At 35.8% G+C, this 22,617-nt stretch overlaps 5 protein-coding genes across 5 annotated transcripts; 1 reads left to right on the top strand and 4 right to left on the bottom strand.

The window, feature by feature from the left end:
- The first annotated feature begins 1,127 nt into the window (after positions 1 to 1,127).
- On the top strand, positions 1,128 to 5,980 carry LOC141707271 (pectin acetylesterase 8-like). Its single transcript, XM_074510331.1, has 13 exons — positions 1,128 to 1,285; positions 2,568 to 2,700; positions 2,810 to 2,892; positions 3,124 to 3,253; positions 3,339 to 3,418; positions 3,659 to 3,745; positions 3,822 to 3,946; positions 4,054 to 4,114; positions 4,265 to 4,318; positions 4,399 to 4,476; positions 4,875 to 4,980; positions 5,172 to 5,317; positions 5,598 to 5,980. Exons 2-13 carry the CDS (start codon positions 2,580 to 2,582, stop codon positions 5,703 to 5,705), a joined length of 1,179 nt encoding a protein of 392 aa, XP_074366432.1. The 5' UTR covers positions 1,128 to 1,285; positions 2,568 to 2,579; the 3' UTR covers positions 5,706 to 5,980.
- A 363-nt stretch (positions 5,981 to 6,343) lies between these two features.
- On the bottom strand, positions 6,344 to 9,118 carry LOC141707270 (serine/threonine-protein kinase BSK5-like). Its single transcript, XM_074510330.1, has 10 exons — positions 8,974 to 9,118; positions 8,682 to 8,896; positions 8,455 to 8,590; positions 7,953 to 8,086; positions 7,759 to 7,864; positions 7,589 to 7,674; positions 7,322 to 7,510; positions 7,089 to 7,253; positions 6,836 to 6,949; positions 6,344 to 6,734 (listed from the first exon to the last, which is right to left on the bottom strand). The coding sequence occupies exons 1-10, from the start codon at positions 9,056 to 9,058 to the stop codon at positions 6,480 to 6,482; spliced, it is 1,485 nt and encodes a 494-aa protein (XP_074366431.1). The 5' UTR covers positions 9,059 to 9,118; the 3' UTR covers positions 6,344 to 6,479.
- A 1,033-nt stretch (positions 9,119 to 10,151) lies between these two features.
- On the bottom strand, positions 10,152 to 13,448 carry LOC141707272 (uncharacterized). Its single transcript, XM_074510333.1, has 2 exons — positions 10,868 to 13,448; positions 10,152 to 10,745 (listed from the first exon to the last, which is right to left on the bottom strand). Exons 1-2 carry the CDS (start codon positions 13,238 to 13,240, stop codon positions 10,569 to 10,571), a joined length of 2,550 nt encoding a protein of 849 aa, XP_074366434.1. The 5' UTR covers positions 13,241 to 13,448; the 3' UTR covers positions 10,152 to 10,568.
- A 1,803-nt stretch (positions 13,449 to 15,251) lies between these two features.
- Positions 15,252 to 17,144, bottom strand: LOC141707274 (UDP-glucose iridoid glucosyltransferase-like). The gene is made up of 2 exons (XM_074510335.1): positions 16,550 to 17,144; positions 15,252 to 16,269 (listed from the first exon to the last, which is right to left on the bottom strand). The coding sequence occupies exons 1-2, from the start codon at positions 17,034 to 17,036 to the stop codon at positions 15,398 to 15,400; spliced, it is 1,359 nt and encodes a 452-aa protein (XP_074366436.1). The 5' UTR covers positions 17,037 to 17,144; the 3' UTR covers positions 15,252 to 15,397.
- A 1,506-nt stretch (positions 17,145 to 18,650) lies between these two features.
- LOC141707273 (UDP-glucose iridoid glucosyltransferase-like) lies at positions 18,651 to 20,568 on the bottom strand. Its single transcript, XM_074510334.1, has 2 exons — positions 19,950 to 20,568; positions 18,651 to 19,606 (listed from the first exon to the last, which is right to left on the bottom strand). Exons 1-2 carry the CDS (start codon positions 20,440 to 20,442, stop codon positions 18,738 to 18,740), a joined length of 1,362 nt encoding a protein of 453 aa, XP_074366435.1. The 5' UTR covers positions 20,443 to 20,568; the 3' UTR covers positions 18,651 to 18,737.
- Between the last annotated feature and the right edge of the window lie 2,049 nt (positions 20,569 to 22,617).

The raw sequence follows: 22,617 nt of genomic DNA on the forward strand, positions 1-22,617 counted from the left end.
AATGTACACTGTATTGTAATTGCCTATACAGATTAAAAGAAAGGTTACGCTGAATTTCAAAACGCCACACATTTAAAAGAAAAGCAGGCATGACTGTTGGTCCCCAACCATTTTTTTAAATCAGGTAGAGAAAAGATTTTTATAAAATATTATATTATAAGTGTAACACGAAAATATCTCCTTAATTTTCGCTTCAATTTTAAACAAATAAATGAAATTCTAATGTATTTATACATGGATATTATTTTATAAAAAACATTTTGCACAAAACAAAAAAAATATATTGATCCTATTTGGAAGTTAGTTTTTTCACATAAAATTAACTCTTTTAATCAAGTTAAAGATTTGACCAAAATGAAACCTTTGATATTAGTATTTGGTAGTTAATTTTTTGAAATAATTTTTTGTCTCAAAAAGCTAATTTTGAAAAAGTTTATTGGACATTGAAGGAGTTTAATATAGAAAGCTAATTAAAACGGTTATTTAGCAAATAATTTCATTCGAAACAGTTAAATTCAATCAGCTAACCAAAACAACTCATTTAATAACCTAGTCAAAACAATTATTTTATACACCACTAACATCTAATTGCAAAACATGACCCATTAACATCTTATTTTATTACTTAATTCAATTGTTGAAATATTAGGTGCTAAAATAATAGGAACCGAACAGAACTGAACTGAAATTGAGATAATCCCATTAAACAAGATTCGAAAAAAGAAAAAAAAGTTAATCTAACATTTATTTTATCAGTTCGATTTGATTTCTAGTTCGATCAGGCAATACTCGCCCCTAAATATGATAATGTCAGACTTGGATTCGGGGAGCTAGAACCTTGTCAGTTCTCACCTCATTTTACTATTTCATTATTTATTTGTGACAAACTACTCTTCCTGCTTTTTCTACAAAATTATTTGAAACAATTTTCCTATTTAATGTTTACTCTTCTTATTTTAAATTATAATTTGGTTGAAATTAATTTCGCATACCAACCAATTAGATTCCACTTTATTTAGGCAAAATTTGGTAGTGCAGCTGTTTACTACAGAACATGTAAGAAAGATAAGGTGCATCTTACATTTTAGACACAGTATATGTGACATGTACACACACAGACACACTATATATTTCCATCCTTTTATGCAATTATTATGCACATATAATCCCATCTAAGATCTTAACCTGAAATCTGAATACTCTGCACTCTGTATCATCTCTCCAAGTTGAGCTTAACTAAGCTTCTTTCTTTGGGGCCTCTTTGCTTTCCCATTTCTCCTTTCAGGTTCTTCTTCTATTCACTTTCATACATAAATATGTGTATTCTTCACTTCTCCTTTTCTTCCTTAAACTTTTACTTGTTTTATAAACTTTTATTTTATTAGCTCATAACTTTTCTTTTGTGTGATACATGCATAAGCATAGACACCATCACCCTACTGGCTTTAGCTAGGGGAAGAAATAGGCTCAAGTTCCGGCTGATCTCGTAAAATAAAGTTGATACATTTTCTCTAGTTAAATCTATATCGAAAAATGGAAAAAATTAAGTGTTTTTGTTCAACTTATGCGTTTTAGCCCCCAAGATTTTCAAGATGCTTTTTCCAGTATTAGCTACTGTATAAATTATTAGAGTTCCATATTTAGGCAAACTATACTCCAAGTAGAAGTATGTGAGTATGTAACGGTAATGCTGTTAATGGTGTATGGTGAAATTGAAATACTGCCCTTAAATTAACTGTCCTAGTTTTCCATAGTAAACATCCTTATCCAGGGGTTAAATTGGTACACATATTATATTGCTGTGATGTAGACATGTAGTATGTATTTTGGCAAGTTACCATCTTTTCAAGTCACAAGGGACCTGGGTTTAAAGTAATGGAAGTAAAGATGTTGAACCCTCAGGCCTCAACCGCGCGTGTGAGTGTATTTAACTATATAGCAAAAGATAAAATCTATAAATTATGTATATCTCTCAATAATTTTTTTTTTTCTAGTGTTATTTTTTCAAGTTTTTTCGGTGTCAAAAATCCGATATATATATATATATATCCTTTCTGAAAAACATTGCCACGGGACAAGTAATTTTTATACTGTTAAAACTTTATCGAACTGCAGAAAAGTGTAAAAACAGGACATAAATAGTACATGCGCAGTCTTAAGGTTATATAATGGTCTAATAATTTTATCTTTTAAATATTAAATTAGGTAGGAATTAGGATATTTAGTAATGATCCATGCTGTTTTTTGCTTGGTTGGCTGGCCAGCCTGATTGAGTGTAGTCATGTATCTGCTGAATTTAATATTGATCAAGTCTGAGTATCAGAGAAATGACCATTTGGCTTCTTAATCGGCTTTTAATCTGTTGTTGAGTCAAAAGACTGATACTAGTCTAGTTCAACTAGTTATTTGAGTTAAATATGTTAAGCATGTTTTAGTAATCTAGTAATAAATTAGTTAGTCTAATACAGTCTGCTATGTTCTTCAAATTCGAACATAAATAGCTTCACACGACTCGTTTATTATTATCATCTCTCGTAATTTTTATATTTCGGACGACACTTTTTTAGTTGCTGAGGAGTATGGTGAACACAAGATTATGCCTGTGGTTACAAACACTAGCCGTTGCACTAGTTCTTCTCAAAGTTGATAGTTTTGATGTTGGTATAACTTATCTCCAGAGTGCTGTAGCAAAAGGAGCAGGTGAAAAAACAAAATGAATTTCTTTTTGTTGCATACTCTTTTTTGTTTCTCTTCTGATATGAAAATGGTTGTTGATCACAATATTTTCCAATCATATATGTAATTACAGTATGTCTGGATGGGAGCCCTCCAGCTTATCATATGTCCAAGGGGTTCGACGCTGGAATTAACAATTGGTTGGTCCATTTCGAGGTTGGTAAATTTTTCTTGACAATTTTCAATTTATTTTGTATTGCAATGAAAGTACTGCACACTTGATGCACGCTTGATGAACACCTTCAACATAAAGATCAACACTATTTTAATATGATAAATTTACTTGGAGAAATGATAAATGTGGTTTCAAGTTGTATACAAAACGCAAACGCAAACATTTACACACCTAAAAAGAAGAAAAGTGTAAATGTGTGTGGAGTTTTCCAGGGAGGAGGATGGTGCAACAATGCGACTACTTGTCTTGATCGCATAAATACACGCTTGGGTTCTTCAAAGCAAATGACTAAAGTACTATCGTTCTCAGGGATGTTTAGCAATAAAGCTAAGTTTAATCCAGGTCAGTACTTCTATTCATTAATTTTTGATTAAATATTCTACCTGACTTTAACATTCTCGCTGATAAACTCTTCATTTGTGTCTAGATTTCTACAACTGGAACACAATCAAGGTTAGGTATTGCGATGGAGCATCATTCACCGGGGATGTGGAAGCAGTTAATCCTGTAAGTCTGGCTAATTCCATCACATTTACATTTTTTCTCCATGTGAAGAGTGATAAGGAACTGACAAGTTTGTAACAGAAAAGTATAAAATGCATGCACATTCTGTGCATATCCTTTGCAGCATTGCATATGTTAGATAGATGATAACTTGAATTCCGTAAATGTAGGTCTTATATTAGTTCTCTTGTCTGTACATATTTTCTTACCCTGAATTTTGATGATGTGCTAACAATTTTCCAGGCTACTAATCTTCACTATAGAGGACAAAGGATTTTTCTTGCTGTTATTGAGGACTTATTAGCAAAAGGAATGAAAAATGCTAAAAATGTATGTGCCAATTAGTTATTAATGCTTGCTCTCATTCTTTTGTGTCTTACTAATTCTCTAAGGTTTATAATTGTAGGCAATAATTTCTGGCTGTTCGGCTGGTGGATTAGCTTCCATATTGCATTGTGATAAATTTAGATCTCTTCTACCCGCGAGTACAAAAGTGAAATGCATTGCTGATGCGGGCTACTTCATTAATGTGTAAGATTTATTTGAGAGACTTGCATATATCCTTTTATATCTTGATGCAGATTATTTTTCACCTCTTCTTAGTTTGCCCATTTATTAACATTTGGTAATCTGTATAGCAAGTCTGTTTCTGGATCAGCACATATTGAAGGTATATATGATGACGTTGTCAGGACACATGTATGTTCTCTTCTCTTTGCTTCTTCATTCAGCTACTCATTCATTCTATAAAACCTGTAAACTTCCACAATCTTTATCCTCTTCCTTATGTGTTACAGGACTTAATTACTTTATGTGGTCCGATATTGAATTTATATGTCTTTGTTGTAGGGATCAGCAAAGAACTTACCTTCATCTTGTACTTCACGACTAAAACCGGGTTTGGTAAGAGTGGTCAATATTGTATGTTCGTCCCCTCTTGCCTGTTAATATTGCTTAGAAATCTTATCAAATTAAAATTGCAGTGCTTTTTCCCTCAAAATGTTGTGCAACAAATCCAAACACCAATTTTCCTGCTCAATGCCGCCTATGATTCATGGCAGGTTAGCCACCTTATAACTATGATCGACAAATGCTAACTTCTTTATGATATTATTCACACACACACACAAAAGCACAAACAATATCGAGACGGGGGACATGTATTATGTAGGCATTATATCAACTCTGTACAAATAAATTTTTCCAGTGCAGCCTTTCCCTTTTAGGTATGATAAATACAGGGAGTTTCTTATGACCATTTAATTGTTGCTAATTTTTGAAGTAATTGGTATTGGTGTGAATGAACTAGTACACTCAGAGTTCCATTTGGAAATGGTTTCTAAAGTTGTATTTTTCAATATATGAAGTGTTCTTATTTTCTTCTACAATATGTTAGCCAGGTGAACGTTGTTTATTCATCAATAATACTTAGTTCTTGCTTTCATCTCAATCATTTTAGGTAAAGAACATTTTGGCTCCTGGTGTTGCTGATCCCCATGGCACCTGGCGCAACTGCAAGCTTGATATAACAAAGTGCTCAGCAAGCCAACTTAAAACCTTGCAAGGTAAATTCCTAGAAACTCCTCTTACTTGAATTTACTTTTTTGCATAGAACAAGATTTATCCAGAGTGTATTTTCTGGCCAAACTTCTAGTACAGAGTCTCATTTTTCTCTATGTAAATGTATCTGTCCACATTTTCCTACAAGGTTACACAATTGTACTTGAACCGATTGCTTGAATTTTTTTTGTTTCAGAATTTAGGACGCAGTTTTTGAGTGCTGCACCTGCAGTGGATACCTCTAAATCTAGAGGGATGTTTTTAAACTCTTGCTATGCCCACTGCCAAACTGGAACACAGGAAACTTGGCTAAGGGCTGACTCTCCACTGTTAGATAATAAGGTGATGATCTCTTCTTCTCTTGCTCCTTTCAGTTCGTTTCCATACCATTGCTATATTATCACGATTAACAAGTACCTAAGGCAAACAATATGTGTTATTTCAATTTACACAAATTAGAAAATTTGGCACACAAGAAAGCACAGTTTTTGTGGTTCAATTGATTAGGTGTACTCCACAAGTCTGCCAAAAATAATCTTTATAAAGTGGCATTCTGTGCTGGACAGGATAACTTTCAGTAATACTAACTGGTTGAGGTTTCTGTTCAAAATATGTTCTGCAGACAATTGCAAAGGCAATTGGGGACTGGTACTTCGATCGGAGTCCATTTCAGAAGATAGATTGTCCATACCCCTGTGATAAAACATGTCACAACAGGATTTTTGAATGAGCACTCACATTGCGATATTGGGTACTAAAATTACCTGTCTATCAATGATTCAATTCATCTTAAAATAAAAGGCGAAATGGGAAGATAAGTTTATGATCTATTAAGTTCCTTACAAATGTTCGATCACAAGCCGCGTTCTGGTGCTTGTATTATTGTAAATCAGAGCAATGACTCTGATAATTAATGTATAATACCTCAATTGCTATCATTTTCAACTTATATAACACAATTATCTTATTCGTTACAAATGTGCATCAACTATTTGTTTACCTTAACTGTTTATGATCTCGGTTGGAATTTTTTTCTTTATTTTGCTAAGTTCAGTCGAATTATTTTCAGTTTTCATAATGTAATTAGCTTATGCCGTAGAAATGTGCAATAACCGTGCCAATGATCTTTATTTTTTCGGATTCTGACATTTCACATGATACCAGTGATTTCTCTGTGCAAGAACTACAACCGAAATGCAGTTCCAATACAAAATTCTTTAATTTTCAGATATAAATTTTAGAAGACGCATTACAGTTTACAAGTTGTAGTTCTTAGCTGACAAACTCTTTCAAAATTTTCGAGATGTCGAAAAAGGTCACTGAATGAATGTTGTTTGTTCATGGAATGTTATATAAAATGCACTTAAAAACACAAAAATGCTGCAATCATAAATCAACAAATTCTCAGGCCTTGCTTACAAGTCAAAAATCAACTGCTCACCAGATAATACAAGACAAAAACTACAGAAATAAGAGTTTGTTGTTATAAGGAGAATATGCAATTTTACATTTTGATTTCCTCTTGGTTTGTTTTGGCTTCTATTAAGAAACCATCTTCAAGTGTTTCCCGTGCATCCTTGTCCATCCCCAGGCTGTATAAAGCAGCTGCTTGAAGATACAAGGTAGAGCACCAGTCTGGAGATATTACTTGTGCTTGCATTGCGTCTCCGAGAGCTTCTTGAGACTTGTTATTCATCAAGTAGCACAAACAACGCCTGAGGAACACGATAGGACACGCCAATGCTCCGGCCTCAATGAACTATATAAGTGGCGATCAGCGGTGAGTATCATACTCGTAATACCTTTAAACAGTAACATAGAGTGTTCTGTATGCAGATACTACTTCCTGATAATGCTAACCTGTGTGTAGTAATGGATGGCCGTAGTGAAATCTTTAGCTCGAAAAGCACTGTCCCCACGCTTTCTACAATTTATAGTTTCCTGCATGTGGTTGGTCCACATTTGAAATGAAAGCTGCAAAGGCCAACAAGAGTTATCATTTCAAATGTAAATGCACTTAAATATTATAGATCAGACATTAGGCTGATTCATTTTGTTTATAGAATAAACTATGAACTTGGAGAGAGAGAGAGAGAGAGAGGGAGAGAGAGACCCCTTGTGAAATCCTTGCGTGATCATTGTACCCAAGCTTTTCCAATATGTCATAAATGGCAGTTAGATCCACTCTTGAGCAAGCTTCTCCGAGAGGAGATAATTTTGTAATTTGCATAGAGGAATTAGTTTCCTTATCAACACCGAGCAAAATATAAGACGCAACCTGTCAAGAACTCTGTATCAGACACTGTTGCATAATACTCAAATAGTTGAGCTGTGATAGAGTTAGACCTCTGTTTCTTTTTGTAGAGAAGCGAGAGCAGTGACAAGAGATTTAGCACTTGGCCTATCTCGAGCCTCATACTGTAGACATCGTGTAGCTATCCGTACTAACTCAGTCCCATCATCATTTGAGAAATGACCTTCTAAGCATGAGTCTGTTAGCATTGCATAATTCTTCCCACGTATTAAGTCAAGCGCCTGCAAGAGATTGACAACAGAAGTTTACATATTAAAAATGCTAAACATATGACTTTGTAGTCTAAAAATGACATTTACATGACTTGGTGGAATGTGTTTGCCACTGAGAAGATCAAGCAATATGGTGCCAAAACTGTAAACCACACTCTCTGCTGTCACTCTGCCTGCAACATAGAAACTTTAATGTGAGTTAAAAATGTGTACATTCATGTTGTGCTTGTAGATCAACTACACCGTCTCTGGTATACCTGTTCTCAGATATTCTGGTGGGGTGAAAGCTAAGTTTGTACTGTAGCTTTTTCCATCCCTGCTATTTTTCATGAGGCCAAAGCATGAGAGCCTTGGATTGCCATCCTGTAAAGTATCATAGTCTAAGAACACGACTACCAAATAGTTACTCAATAAATGATGTAGATACCAGATTAAAAAAAAAATGAAAAACCTGATCAAACAGAACTCTGTAAGCGTGGAGGTCATGATACAACGCCCTTCCTTTACTGCTACAATAATCCAAGGCTTGTGCAAGATACAAAGCCACTCTCAACCTAAACGCCCATTTTAACGGTTGCTTCTCCCCTGAATAATATAAAACAGTAGATATACCTTAAAAAGTTATAGCAAACACACTTTAGGTCTCTCATTTCGAAATTGAAAGGTCAGATATATAGTTGCATATAAGTTTTATTCTTGTTCTGTAACTGTCCTGATAGTTTATTATTCTTAAATATTTGAATATCTCAAGCTTGCTAAGAAAGAAAAACATATCAATCAAACCAAACCATATTTACCAAGTGTATCCCCCTCGATTCTCATTCAAAAGGCTATGGGGAGAGAAAGAAGTACGCAATTTGTAATCGTTACCAAGTAGATGTACGCAGACATTAGACATCTAACACTAACCAAGACTTCCGGTAGCACATTTTAAAAGAGTGAGTGAGACTAACAATGGAATAAATGCTTTGAAAGTGTATCATGAGGCATAAACTGTGCCACAAGCAATCTCTCATTTCCTTCAAAGCAACATCCAATTAAATTCGCCAGCCGCTCACTTCTAAGCATCCCCACTGATTTAGCTTCATCCTAAATATACCAAAAACACAATGTAATTGTCATGAATATACTAAAAAGCATATCTTCGTACAAAACCAAATTAATGTAGAGTAGCACAAACGAGGAATTGACGAGTATCTGGCCATGCAGATCTATTAAAACGCTTAACCGCGATCCAACGATCATCATCTTCAAGCTGTCCTTTGTAAACAACATTAGGAGCCTTTGCACCATGTTCTGACACAATGTTTTCTTTTGAGAATCCAGAGGTTGCTGCTCTAAGTTCATCGAGACTGTAAACTCTAAAAGAAGGCAATGCAGCTAACTCTGCAGACTCTGCATTAAAAAAATTCAGCAATAATATTGCTTAGTTTCTTGGATCAAAGAAATAAGATAAAAAAAACAAATGTTACCTATTTCAGAAGAACTGGTTATCATGTGGTTTCTTAGGTTGGAAGGCCAAAAACATAGAGAAACTTTTGAGCAACCAGCACCCATTTCAAGGTTTCAATGAGAGTGTTTTTGATATCTCTTGTTTTTATTGGAAAGAATAGCAAAGGAAATTTATAGGAAAGTTTGAAATGGAAATAAGTGACACTTAAAAAGACTGACAGAGAAAAATACACTTTTGGGTCCAACAGTTTTCCTTTTCTATATGTATGTATGCAGAAACTCATCATACCATCCCACTCCATATTTGCTTTTATTCTTGAGGCACTTTGTGTCTGTGTTTCAGTTTTTTCAGTATTTTTAAGATACCAAAACATAAAAAAGAAAAAAAGTGTACTAAGATAAGTTCATTATTTATATCATGAATAGATTAAAGTAGATGCATTGATTTTGTAATTACACTAGGCTAATATGATAGTTGCGGGGTTGATGATAATGAAGATCATGTTAGATATGAAACCAGTATTGTAACATGAAGATACGCAAGAGACTTATAAAATAATTACATTGATCATTTTATGAGTTGGGTTGGTTTGAGGGTGGCATGTGATGCTAGGAGTTTTCTTGTCCCCAATTATGTGTCACAAAATCCATTATAGATAATGAGAATCTTTCAATAGTAATTCTTTACATACTTTCTGCTATAAGTTTTCCTCCTTCCAATTCTGTCTACTTGCAGGTTTCTTTTTGCAATTTCCATTGGAATGGTATAGGGGTTGATTGCTTAGCTGCATCATTGAATCACATGGCAGCGCCGCTGCCTGGGTTAATTTATTTATCTGTATACCCTTTTCTAAGTTGGGTACATTTAGTAGTGGACCGTTTAAGGCGAGGTTGGTATTTAAGTAGAATAGTTTATGTTTATGGAGGTTGAACAAAATGGGTTAGGAACTGAATTGCAATCCAACGCGAGAGTTAGTATTCGATGACATAATGTTAGGGGTTCTAATTTTATAAACCTCGATTGCCCAATATTCTAGTTATGCAACGGCTACAGATGCACTCGTTAACTAAGACTAATCATCAGAAGTATAATTGGTCGGTCTTATCCAGTGTACAAATCACTCGCATCAACAAGTTGTCTGGGGAAATTTATGGATGTATTTTTTTTTAACTATTATTCATTCATACAGTGACTGTTTCCAAGAATTTGAACCAATGACATTGTAAAAAACAAGTAGACATTTGATGTGTAATATCAGTAGTTTTACATCATTATCTTCCAGCTCCTCCACCAGGGCTATCACTAAGCTTGCAAGTTCTGAGATGCGCTCTAATGATTTTTGTTACTCACATAAGTTCATTTTCCAGTTATGATATTTTCTTTCACCACCTAGAGAACATCACAGTATTGCAGGTTCAAGTACCACCATAATAAGATAATCAGGACGATAAAACTTATATGCCCAACTTCGAGAGTAATAGTAGTTGCCTATTTTAGACCCATTGGACAATGAAATGAGGTGGATTTGTGACATGTTGCAGAATTGCAGGAATGTCACCTGACTTGTTAGAAGACTCTCTTTATAATTGTTTAGTGATGTTGTTTTTCAGCTAATTATTCTCTAAACAAGCCACTTGGTTCTTGAAGCTCAGAGGGTTTTCTGCTGTCTATTGCTGCAATACTAATGGAGAATGCTTGTAGAAGTGAAATAGATGAATCAAACTTGACTACGAAGATCCCACTATTTATTGAAGACAGCGCAAAGAATGGTGTACGCTTAGAGACTTCATCCTGCATGTAAAAAATTTGATTAGAAAAAACTAGGAAGCAAAAATTCTAGGAATAATTCATAGCTTTACTACCATATAAAAGATTAATGGATGATGAATTGATGGTCCATGGAAATGTCATACCTGAGATTGAGAAAAGAGTTCAAACTGCCCTGCAGAATTGTGAGACTGATTCCCAAGAACTTTTACCATGCAACCAAGATCCCAACCTCCACAATCACATAAGCCGCCTGATAACCATCGTTCAATCAGAGATGATGGTTCTCCTTCACTTGGCATGCCATGAGCTCCACCTGGTAGTATGACAGTCATGCTTTGAACTTTATGACTTCTAACAGATAATTTATTCATAGGACGACCCCTTGCACTAGAAGAGCTTCCACAATCTGGAAGTGAATCTGTTAAACTTGCAGTGGACTTTATTGTAGGCTTGACAACAATGGCTGCAAGCTCATCGTTTGGCTGGAATTCTGATGGTTTCTTATCAAACACTCTCAAGTCTGCCGCAAATAAAATATACTCCCTTGAGATCAATCTATCAGCCAAATGCTTTCCACCTGAATCTAGTTGTTGCAAGTTAGAAACCTTCATTTGCGCAATGACATTAGGAATAAACTCTTTGTTCTTCGGTCCATAATTCAACCAACCTACACTCTTCTTCGTTTCATGAATTTTGAAGAATGTATAAATCCAGACGGTGTCATCTTTTCTTAGTGAAAACTTTTTGACACTTGCTGCTAAAACAACAGTGTTGTTGTCAACTGTAAATGTAAATAAGGGAAGATTATTCTTGACTGCAACTTTCACATAAGCTTGTATTGTTGACGATCCTCTTGTTTCACGGTGATGTACAACATCCACGCTGGCAGCCCTCAAACTCGTCAAATCTGAGTTTACATTCGTTGAATGCACCGAGGAAGGTTCCTTTTCTACATGAAAAGATGTGGAGACCTTATTAGATGATGTTGGATAATCGTTGTATTGATCAGGAAGAGAAAGGGGTTTGGCTGCCTTTGGCTTTAGCAATGGGTCAAGTATTCTTCTCAAAGGACTAGATCTGTCTTTTCTTATAGTATCCGGTATATGGCTAGTTGGACTTTTCGAGCAAGATGAATTATTGCCCCCCTCTACACTAGAATTAGCTGTAATAACTTCAGAGCCACATTGAGGTACAACTGCACTGTTTTTGGAATTGGCAGTTATGCCTATTTTGCTCAAGCCAATACCTAATAGACGTTTTGGTGAAGCGCTTCTGATCTTAGTCGTTGGGGCAGATCCTATGTTCATATCTGATCCCCTAGAAGCACCGGTTACAGTTAAAGCTTTTGGCATCACGGCTGTCTTTACTTCCTCAAACTTGGTTTTAGGTGGACTAACTGATTTTATTTTTGACGGGGGTGAGGGGAAGAACTTAAACTGATTTGTATCAGAAGAAACATGGTGTTTCTTCTGTGAGCCTTCAATGCCATCGATATCTTTAGGAGGCAGGCTATGCGAGATGTTGGAACAAAGGTCAGCATGGTATAGCTTTTCAAAATGAAATCCCTCTAAGCTCATTCGAGAATGTTCTGTACTTTTTTGACCATTTGTTTCAGAAGAGGGGGATAATGCAGCACCTGTATTCCCAGGGCTATCTCGTGGCAAAAGCAGAACAATTTTTTTGTGCCTGTCAGGGGATACAGGGTAAGGCATTTCATCGCTTTGATCTAGAAGTTTCTTAGACATCTTCATATATTCATCATATTTGGCCTCAAATCTCCCTTTTGAATGTGAAGGTGTTTTGGGGCCATCAACATTTCTGGTTGTTTTTGTCTTGGGAAGACTCGGGATGTTATTGTGGTCTAACATCTTCTTATTACAGTCTTTCAACTCAACTTCAGGGGGTTTTTTGTTAAAAAACTGAAACTCTTTCAGAATATTTCCGTGTCCATCCGAAGAGTTGGTTGGTACAGTTTTGATATCTTGAAACTTATTAGTATTTTTCCAAGAGGACTTCACGAATTCCAACTGACCTTCACTGGTAGATAAGTCTAAATAAGATTGTAGCGTAGGCCTGCGTCCTTTGCGACCAAGAGGAGAGCTACTATGACCTCTTCGTTGACGGTTAGATGAACCATCAAAAGAATTTGGGGTAATGCTGCGGGGTGTTGAGTACCTAGTACCTCTGACAGGAGTTCTCGAACGACGATAATACTGAGTATCTTCTAAACTACGCCAGTCAAGTACACTGATATCCAAAGGTTTGTCTACGACTTGTATTTCCTTGTTTAGATTAGTCGGAGATCTTGACACAGGTTTAACAAACGCTTCTCTTTTGGTTGCCTCCACTTTAGCTTGTTGCCTTCGATTAGAACTTGGAGGCGTCGGATGCATATATTTAACGTCATTCACTACTTCTGAATGAAGATCGGCATATGATAAATTAGACTTGTCTAGTTTAAGCCTGTTTTGTAGCTTCGCACCACCACGACTTGCACCAAGTGAAGGACTTCCCATCTATCTAAGTTCGACTTTGAATTGCTTTAGATTTATTTTTACTCAGATTATGATTTCACCCACAGCTGAGACATAATGACATAGTAAAAATATAAAAGATGAATCCACAACCTAAACTGCAACTGAGGATTTGATAGTACAGAAGCTTTATGTAAAGAAAGATGCAGACAACTGATAAGCTCTTAAACTAGTACAACTAAATGACACACAAGACATATCGTAAATCAGATAAAAACTCAACCCTGTTTGTTCCTACATACCAGAAAAAATGCAGTGATTGTTGTTTATAGATAATTTGGTATAAAGATCGAACACGAGTACAGTGGACGCTCATGATAACCTCTGGGATACCTATTCTCAGATGAAATGTAATTTTAATGCAAGAAATTGACAAATGATTATTATAGTGGAATGAAGAAATCAAACTAAAAACATGGTACAGATAAAAAAAAAATAAAAAACAAGATGAGGAACAATAATCAATAGCATTGAGAGAAGAACATATAGAAATCACATGCAAAAGGAACACACATAGAACATGCACCGTGTTACTTTGAGAAAAGAGGAAGAAGAAAAATTCAAATGTTAAAGTTACCTTTTATGTTTTCTGCAGGTCCAAGCTTTTCTTCAAAACTCAAGAAAGTGTATAGAGTCTGTAGAAATAAGGACCTTAATATATATTATTGTTAGGGCGGGCTGGATGCTTAAACTGGAATAGGAGTGGCTCCCACTTCCCTGCACCTTTTTCACCGTTATATACTTTGTAATCATATATTTGGTGCCGATACTTTGTTTTTTTAACTAGGATTTATTCAAAATTACAACACAATATTTACATACACAGCACAATCTTGTACGGCTTTTTGGCCCCTATTGACCAAGTTCATCTAGATTTTCTTTGGTTACCATAACTTATCATTTCTACATTCTTTTCTTGACACCAAAATTGAGTTTTGGTGTTGAAATAAACATGTCAACGTTGATACAGGCATTTTGGTGCCGCCACCATTTAAAAAGGAGGAGATGGTAAAATTACAAACGAGACTTGACACTGACCCTCCTCATCTTTTTTTGTCATCTTGGTGTTGTTGTTACCAATAATCTAATGGCTTCCTCATCTTCTGTTTGTTTCTCCAGTTCTCTCCCAAATGCCACTCATACCTTCCATACATGACTCAAGCTCTACAAACGTTAAATACGGTAAATTTAACTACCCCAAATTTAAATACTCACATGCACATTTGTTGCACGTAGAGTCTCAGTTTGACTCTTGTTATAAAATTACTTCATTTGAATTACTTTTAGGAATATTCACTTCTGTGATATATCCATGTTTGCTCAAATTCTCAGTTAGATACTTTGATACAAATTCACCCTCTGTGGCCTAACTTCACCTAAATAGTATGTAAAAACACTATCATCAGGATATGTGTAAATTAAAATAATTAACAACTCTGACAGGAAAGAATAGAAAGTTAAAATCAGGGACGGATCTAGGAAGTTGCGTGGAGACACGTGTCCCTTCGGTTAGTGTTGGCATATTTTCACCATTCAAAGTTTTGCAAGAATATAAGTGCACCCACAAAAATTAAACATTAGAATTAGGAGAATAGTTTGAGTAGCAAATACCTTGACGAGACGGTAGACAATGTTCCAGATAGTGTTTATAATGATTATTATAGCAGTCATAAAGTAAGTTTTGGTGATATAGATTAACAGTAAGATTGTTTTTACAAGGTTGTGATCATTATGTAGCTATGTTGTTTCCTCTGTTTCCCGGCTCCAAAATTTGCTCATTTTTGCCCTCTTTAACCATTTTGTTTCCATAAAACTTGGTTATGGGTATGGAACAGTTATTGTTGCATTGGGGTAAAAAATGTGATTGAATTCTATTCAGAGGCACGTTATAGTGCCAGCTGATGCAAAGCTTTTTCTGATACCTTTTTATTTAGATCCAAGCATATCGCCAATAACTTCTTATACATATTTCTGCAATGCGGACATCAAATCATATCGCCAATAACTCATAATTATGTGTCAATGCCGTTTATGATAAAATCACACTTTAAATACTTAGGTAAAATCCTTGAAAGTGGTTCTCCATGATTAAATTCTTACTAGAAACTTTACTTATTGAATCTGCCGCTAATATGTCAATCAAAATGACAAGATTAGCTCTGTTAAAGCATTCATCGAGTTATACGAGGGACCTCCCTCAGTCACGCTGAACCTCATCTTTTCCTTCATCCTAATTGCATTCTGTCTCATTTGCTTCCCCTCTTCGTCGGCCATAAGTCTTAATATAGCTTGCTTGATAGGCTCTTTCTCCAATGCATTCTCGAAATGCAGCCCAAGCTTCCACACATGACTCAAGTACCTAGCGTTTATGTATTGATCTCCATTACAAGGCTGGCAAATCATAGGGACTCCCTGGCTTAAACTTTCCAAGGTTGAATTCCAACCACAGTGACTCCAAAATCCTCCCACCGCATTATGTGCCAGCACCTCGCTTTGAGGTGCCCATTTAACTATGCACCCTCTTTCACCAACTGTTTGGCTAAATTTATCTGGCAAAAGATTGCATTCAGATTCACTGGCCGAGTCGGTTCTAACCACCCACAAGAACGGTTGCTTACTATTTGCCAGACCCCAAGCCATCTCATGTATCACTTTCTTTTCCATGACTGCTAAACTTCCTACGCTTACATAGATAACAGACCCAGGAGCTCGCTTATTAAGCCATGAAATGCAAGTGACATCAGCTTCTCGTAAGCTAGTTGATGAACTCGGGGATATCATATGCAAAGGGCCTACCGTGAAGGATGGAACCGGATATCTCTTCTGGAACTCGGCCAATGCTGTATGCTCGAGATGGTCGGTAGTGTTCCATACATTGGCTGAATATTTGCTTGATGCATTTGAGAAAATCCTATCCTCTAGGACATCTTTAAAACTGCCCATATCAGATGTTGATATATCCTTGAACCTCAGAGCAGGAAATCCTGGAACCAGATCCCCCAACCTGGAATCTGCAAAGCAATAACAGTCAATGATATATTTTAACAGATTATTTACCATAGTAAATTTAGTGAGAATAATAGATTCGACTATCTGAGGGTGATTTTAGCTAACTACACGAGTTTATACGTTTTTCTGGGTTGTACTTGTAATATCAACTATATATTCATGAAATTTTGTACTAGTAAACCTTATAAGGTCAGGTAGTTACCTAAGGTCACCCTTATGCACTGTCTACTCGTTTAATTAAACATTGTACTTTCACTAAGAAGTTAAAAATGGAAGACATACCTGGATAAGGAATGTGACCCTCTGCTGCAAGCATCGGAAGGGAATCATATAGTAAAGCAACCGAAGCAGGGACAGTACGAAAGTTTAAACACGGAAGCTTCAAATGACCAGCAACAGCTTCGGCACAGTACATAATAGTGTCATAGATGATGCATACAACTTGATCTTTTGTGTCCTGTTGTTTGATGAACTCAGCCAAGCCGTCACGTAGTGGCTCTTCACAGTTGGTATTGATAGTCTTTACGAGATCTAAACGCTTTTCAATGGAGGTATCAGGATGATCTGGAAGATTATCAACTATAGGCAGGAAGATAAAGTGAGGATGATTGGAAGGGTCGGGAGAATTGAAGATAGTGTGTGCTATAATGATGGAAATGCCCCTGGAATGGAGAGCAGTACCTAACTGGAGCATTGGACTCAGATGCCCTTGGAAGGGAAATGAGACAATTACTACAGAAGGGCGTCTTGGTAGTTTCTGATTCTCCATCTATGTGTGTGTTTGTTTATAACTGAATTGTGTTTGTTATCTTTATATAGAGCTCTTGGAAGTTGCAAGTTGTATGTACATTTGGACCATCTAGTTTTTTTGTGTGCATTGAGTAAGTTTGATGAATTATTTATAGACACGTGTGAAGATACTTGCCGTGCAAGAAGATAAGATTGTTTCTGTAAAATATTGTGAGAGATAATCAGAACTTGCTGGGCAAGGGATGGTGTACAAGTCTTGATTTGCTTTGCTGATGAATCTCCAGCTGCAATATATGGTTTGACCTCGTGGGATGACGAGCGCCGACACTATGCTCACAGACTCACAGTGTCCTTAGCCCCCCTAGTCCCATTCGGTGGTGACACAATCAGAATTTTAAAGGTTTCTGACCTAAAACGCAAAAATTTACGGGGAAAATCTTTAAAATCCAGCTATTGTCCTATGAGAATATTGTTTTCACTAATTTTCGAAAATCAGTTGAAATTGTAGTATAGGCCAGCGACCGCTATCCCGTGTTGTGCTTCTTTTTCGTGATTTGACCGTGACTGGTGAGTCCATCCTGCTTGACCTGTTTATCGTCCGCTCTTGTACGTCCTGTTTGTGGTCACTGGTCTAGCATTCTTTTCTATTGCGGGATTAGTATAGTATGTCAATTTCAATTTGCTGGTGGAATTATTATCCCCCATCTCCTTTTATATATGTAATATCTTTCTATAATATCAGTAGCTGACAGTATTTGCAGTGGAACATTAGGATATTTAATTATTGGCTATAGCATTATTTATCATTAACAGTAAGGGCTAGGCAGTGGTTTAAACCGGAAATAGGCCGTTAAGCTTAACTCTCCAGTTGCAATCTTTGACCTGTTTGTGCCAAAATGGTCTAATATTTGTTGTCTGCCTCTGTCAACTCTCCAGATGCAATGTTGGACCTGTCTGTGGTGTAGGATGATGACTCATGAGTCATAGAATGTTATTTTCAGCAACTTGTTGGCCTAACCGTTGTCTCACATCTTCAAGAATCAATGTAACTCTTTGGTGGTGTTTACATAAGTAGAGTTATTATTTATTTATTTTTTGAAAAAATATCACTAGTTTACAGTCTTAAGTGCATAGAACAAGGGAAATTTTTAGGCCAGAGAACTGAGGCATCATTATCATTATCATTATCAGTAGAGAGTGTAATAGATTATGATATGTTTCTTATTTTTCAATTGTAAGTTCTGTACTATTCCCGGGGACAAGGATCTACAACTTTAATGTTACTTGGGGTCATCAGTAACATGCCAAGTTCTTGTCTTGAGATCATGCACACATGTCATTCATCAATGTTGTCAAAGAGTGCAGACGTTAGCACTATTTTCTGCTTAGTTTTAACCCAAACTAAGGTGAAACAGTGCAAGCATGTACGTTTGATCAGGACCTAATTAAAAACACATTAGGTTATCCATCCTTACTTCCTGAGTAAAACTAGAATGTAGTACTGTATTTCGTTTCATCATTGAGTGTATCAGTTGTATCCATAACCCTGGCAATTCTTATTACGAACGAAACATAATATTATGGTTTATTTCCAACACAAATTCTTCATGTAATGACAATTAGAGATGAAAGGGACAGATTCAAATCATTCATTAAAAGGAAATGACATTGATGAAAGAGTATTTTTCTTTAAACAGCAACATTATATGATCACTTAAAACTAAAGAAAGAACTCTACCAAATTGTTTAGGGAATCAGAAGAAGAACCCCCTGCAGACATACAACTTTCTATCTTTTCCTTGATTTCAGTTGCTCTTCCCCTCATTTCATCGCCTTCTTTATCTCCAAAAAGTCTTCTTATTACACTTTCTATGTTCTTTCTATCTAATCTCCACTCTAATTCCAAGCCTATCTTCCACACATAACTTAAGTACCTTGAAATAACCTTTTGGTCTACATAAAAGGGTCTACATATCATTGGTTTTCCTTCACATATACTCTCTAATGTCGAATTCCAACCACAATGACTCCAAAATCCTCCCACTGCACTATGTGCCAACACGAGCTTCTGAGGTGCCCATTTTACTATATGGCATCTTTCTCCAGTATTTTCTATGTACCCTTCTGGTAAAAGCTCAATCCATTCGGAGCCGATGACTGAGCCTGGTCGAATCACCCATAAGAATGGTTGACCGCTGTTGGCTAATCCCCAGGCTGTTTCTGCTAGCTCCTCTGCGTTAATTGAAGCTAAACTTCCTAAGCTTACGTAAATCACTGTGTTTGTAGCCTGTTTGTCTAGCCATGTCATGCAAGTTTTATCTTCTTCAAGTAAGCTAGTAGAAGATGACATTAACGATATTTTATGCAAAGGGCCTACTGTGAAAAATGGAACTTTGTAATGTTGTTGAAGCTTTGGGAGTGACAAATTCTCAAGAAAGTCGATAGCATTCCAAATAATGCCCGAAGAACTCCTTAAGTTACATGTAATTGCATATAGTGCTAGTGATTCTTCTATGCCTTCCCCGGTAAATGGCAGATCTTTGAATCTGAGAGGGTAAAGCTCTGGCACTTGCTCCTCCAACATTGAATCTGATAGAATGATCACTACTTATTTGTGTTATAATGTATATAAACAGTAATATTAATAGAAGAAATCATCACTATCTTCTGAAGTTCTGATTTTTTTAGGGAAATGAGGATCTTTAATACAGAGTTGTGCAAACAAGATTATCTTGTTTAGTTTGATCAACTAGTATCAAAATCAGAAATTACCTATGAGCTACTCTTTCTGAATAATAAATTACTATAAGTCATGACTAATTTTTTTTAGCCAAATAGTCTCTAAATCAAACTTCAAGCAGCAAGATCCAGAATCAATTATGTTTATGCGTTAACACATCTACTAATAAAAAAAAATTGCCATTTCTTATACCTTGCAACGGGAGGTAGCCTTCTGCGTGCAGGCGTGACATGGAAAGTGTAGCAAGCACATATGTAGCAAAACTTGTACGAATAACCATGCTAGGAATCTTAAGATCATCAGCCACAGCTTCAGCAAAATACATGAGTGTATCATAAATGATTCCGACGACATGACCACAGGCTTCCTGTTCTTGTTGGATCTTTTGAACCAAAAACTCCCGCATCTCTGACTCACAATTCTTGTTGATTTTCTTAAAGAAATTAAAAAATCCAATATTTGTCGGTGTTTCATTGCTGGTTAAGTTATCCGTCAAGGGTTGAAAATGGAGATGAGGATAGAGAGAAGGATCAGGAGCATTGTAACGGGTGTGAGCAATAGTAACAGACAGGCCTTTCTGCTGAAGGGCAGTTCCTAGCTGAAACATTGGAGTCATGTGACCCTGGAATGGAAATGGCACCAGCACTAGCCTTTTTTGTACCTGCTTCACTACTTTTGTCTCCATGTCTAGTTTCTAATTGATACTCTGTAGTTTCAGCCTCATAAATTGTTCAAACTTATGCACAATAAATCTAGTAGCAATTGTTTAGACGTTTAAAGGCATCTAATGCTACAGATCATCTTATACAGATCACTGTCATCAATATACAATCTTACCTTCCAAATAAAAAACATAAAGTACTACTTATTTATTTGGAATACATCACTGTCATTTACAACTATGTAATATTGTAATGTGAAACGATATCCACGCCTGCTTTATTACTTAGATCCAATAATGTAATTAGGCTTATATGCTTATTACAAAATTAATGAGCTTATCTTTACGATCGTGTGTTATTACTATTTTTAGCGGGGATGAAACTAATAAAAAATAAAAAATCTGCCAAATTTGTGATATCGATATAAGTTTTTTTCTTAATGCTAGAAGTACCATGCTGATTATAAAAATTTATTACAACTTTTTTCTAGTCCTAAGCAGGGGTACGATATCATCTCGTGATCCCTGCTTAAATTGGAATATCAATAATAAATTTTTATGAACAAATTTGTCAAAATAGTACTCTCAGTGCTCAGTCCCCTCCAGCATATTTTTTTCAGTTAAAGTGCCCCTCACATGGGGAAAGTACTTGCTGCAAATTTTCAAAAGCAGTCTAATTTATAATTATAAGGCGTGATCTAACAATTTAATATATTTCCAAGAAAGAAAACACGCCCTCGGGCCCCCTTCAACACTAGTAATTTTTTCTTACGACCGTAGTAACAAACGCTCTATTCATCGTTGGATCAAGCAAAAAATAGCTGAGATTAAAATAACAACTCTCATGGACCGACATTATTTACGATACGGGCTAATTACATTTTTATATTATCCCCGTATACGGATATCCGCGGTTTGTATCTGTTTTTTTATTGTAGCAAAATGTATAAAACCCAAAACAAACACAAGAGGCAGCTTAGGAGAAAGGTTGAGGAAAGTAGAGGAGGGAAATAAGGGGCAAGTTGTACCAAAAGCAAGATTTGAGAGCTTTTTTCTTTCTAATTATGGGTATATATTCGATTTAAATCTTTTTTTTATCGATTTGTACCCTTTATATTCTATTGGATGTGATTTAATTTAAGCAAATTCATGATTATTTTCATGATTAAATGGTAGTTTTGTTTTATTAACTCCCTCTTAGTTCGTTATATATGATTATATGCATTTGTTTTGCTTTTGTTAGAATTAGGGTTGATTCATATATTTTTTATGTTGATTTTACATGTAATCGAAAATTACACTTTTAAATTTTGTTGATTTAGGATTCCGAAATTGGTGCTTATTATGTATTTGTTAATGATAATATTTTTTTTAATTGCACGTATGAATTGTGCATAATTGGAGTTGCGAGAAATTGATTTTTGATAATTTAAATTAAATACAATTTTTTTGTGTTGTGATAGTATTTTAATACTTATTTTTCGTGTAATGTTGAATACGTGGTGATTGAATTTTATTTACAATTCTTTCAGGTATGATAATTTTGGGAATATGTTGCCTGGTCCGAATGTGCATAACATTATTTGGGATAACCGTTATCATGTTAGTAAGGATGTTTGGGACGGTGTAGGAAGATAGGAGTTAGAGAGCTATTCTAGAAATAAGTCGTTGCGCGATTGAAAGCTAAGAAGACCGCAGAGGGATTTGTTACACATGCTCGGGTTTGGGATATTTGCAAACCCTCATGTTATGTTGGCTACTGATACTATATTGATATCCGCATTGGTAAAGCGTTGGAGACCGGAGACCAACACTTTCTTTATGAGGCAGGGGGAGATGACTGTTATGTTGGAGAATGTGGGCTTCATTCTAGGATTGCCTGTTCAGGGTGATGCATTGACATGTGGGGTGATAGAGAACAAGACTCAGTATTTTGTTAATAATTGATTTGAACCTTTGATTAAAGAGGATGTGGAGTTAACTTTGTATCAGAATAATATCAAGCTATCTTGGTTGTTTGATAGATATGGTAGAGAGAAGCCCAAGAAAAATAATATGTTGGCCACAGTTATATATACGGAGACGTATGTGATATTCGTGATGGGTTGTATCCTCTTTCCTACGAATAATAGGTCTTTCGTTCATGTTCGGTGCATCCACCCTCTGATTAATATGCGGGAGATTCCTTACTATGGTTGA

This window comes from Apium graveolens, chromosome 2 (genome assembly GCF_009905375.1).
Source record: "Apium graveolens cultivar Ventura chromosome 2, ASM990537v1, whole genome shotgun sequence".
NCBI lineage: Eukaryota > Viridiplantae > Streptophyta > Magnoliopsida > Apiales > Apiaceae > Apium > Apium graveolens.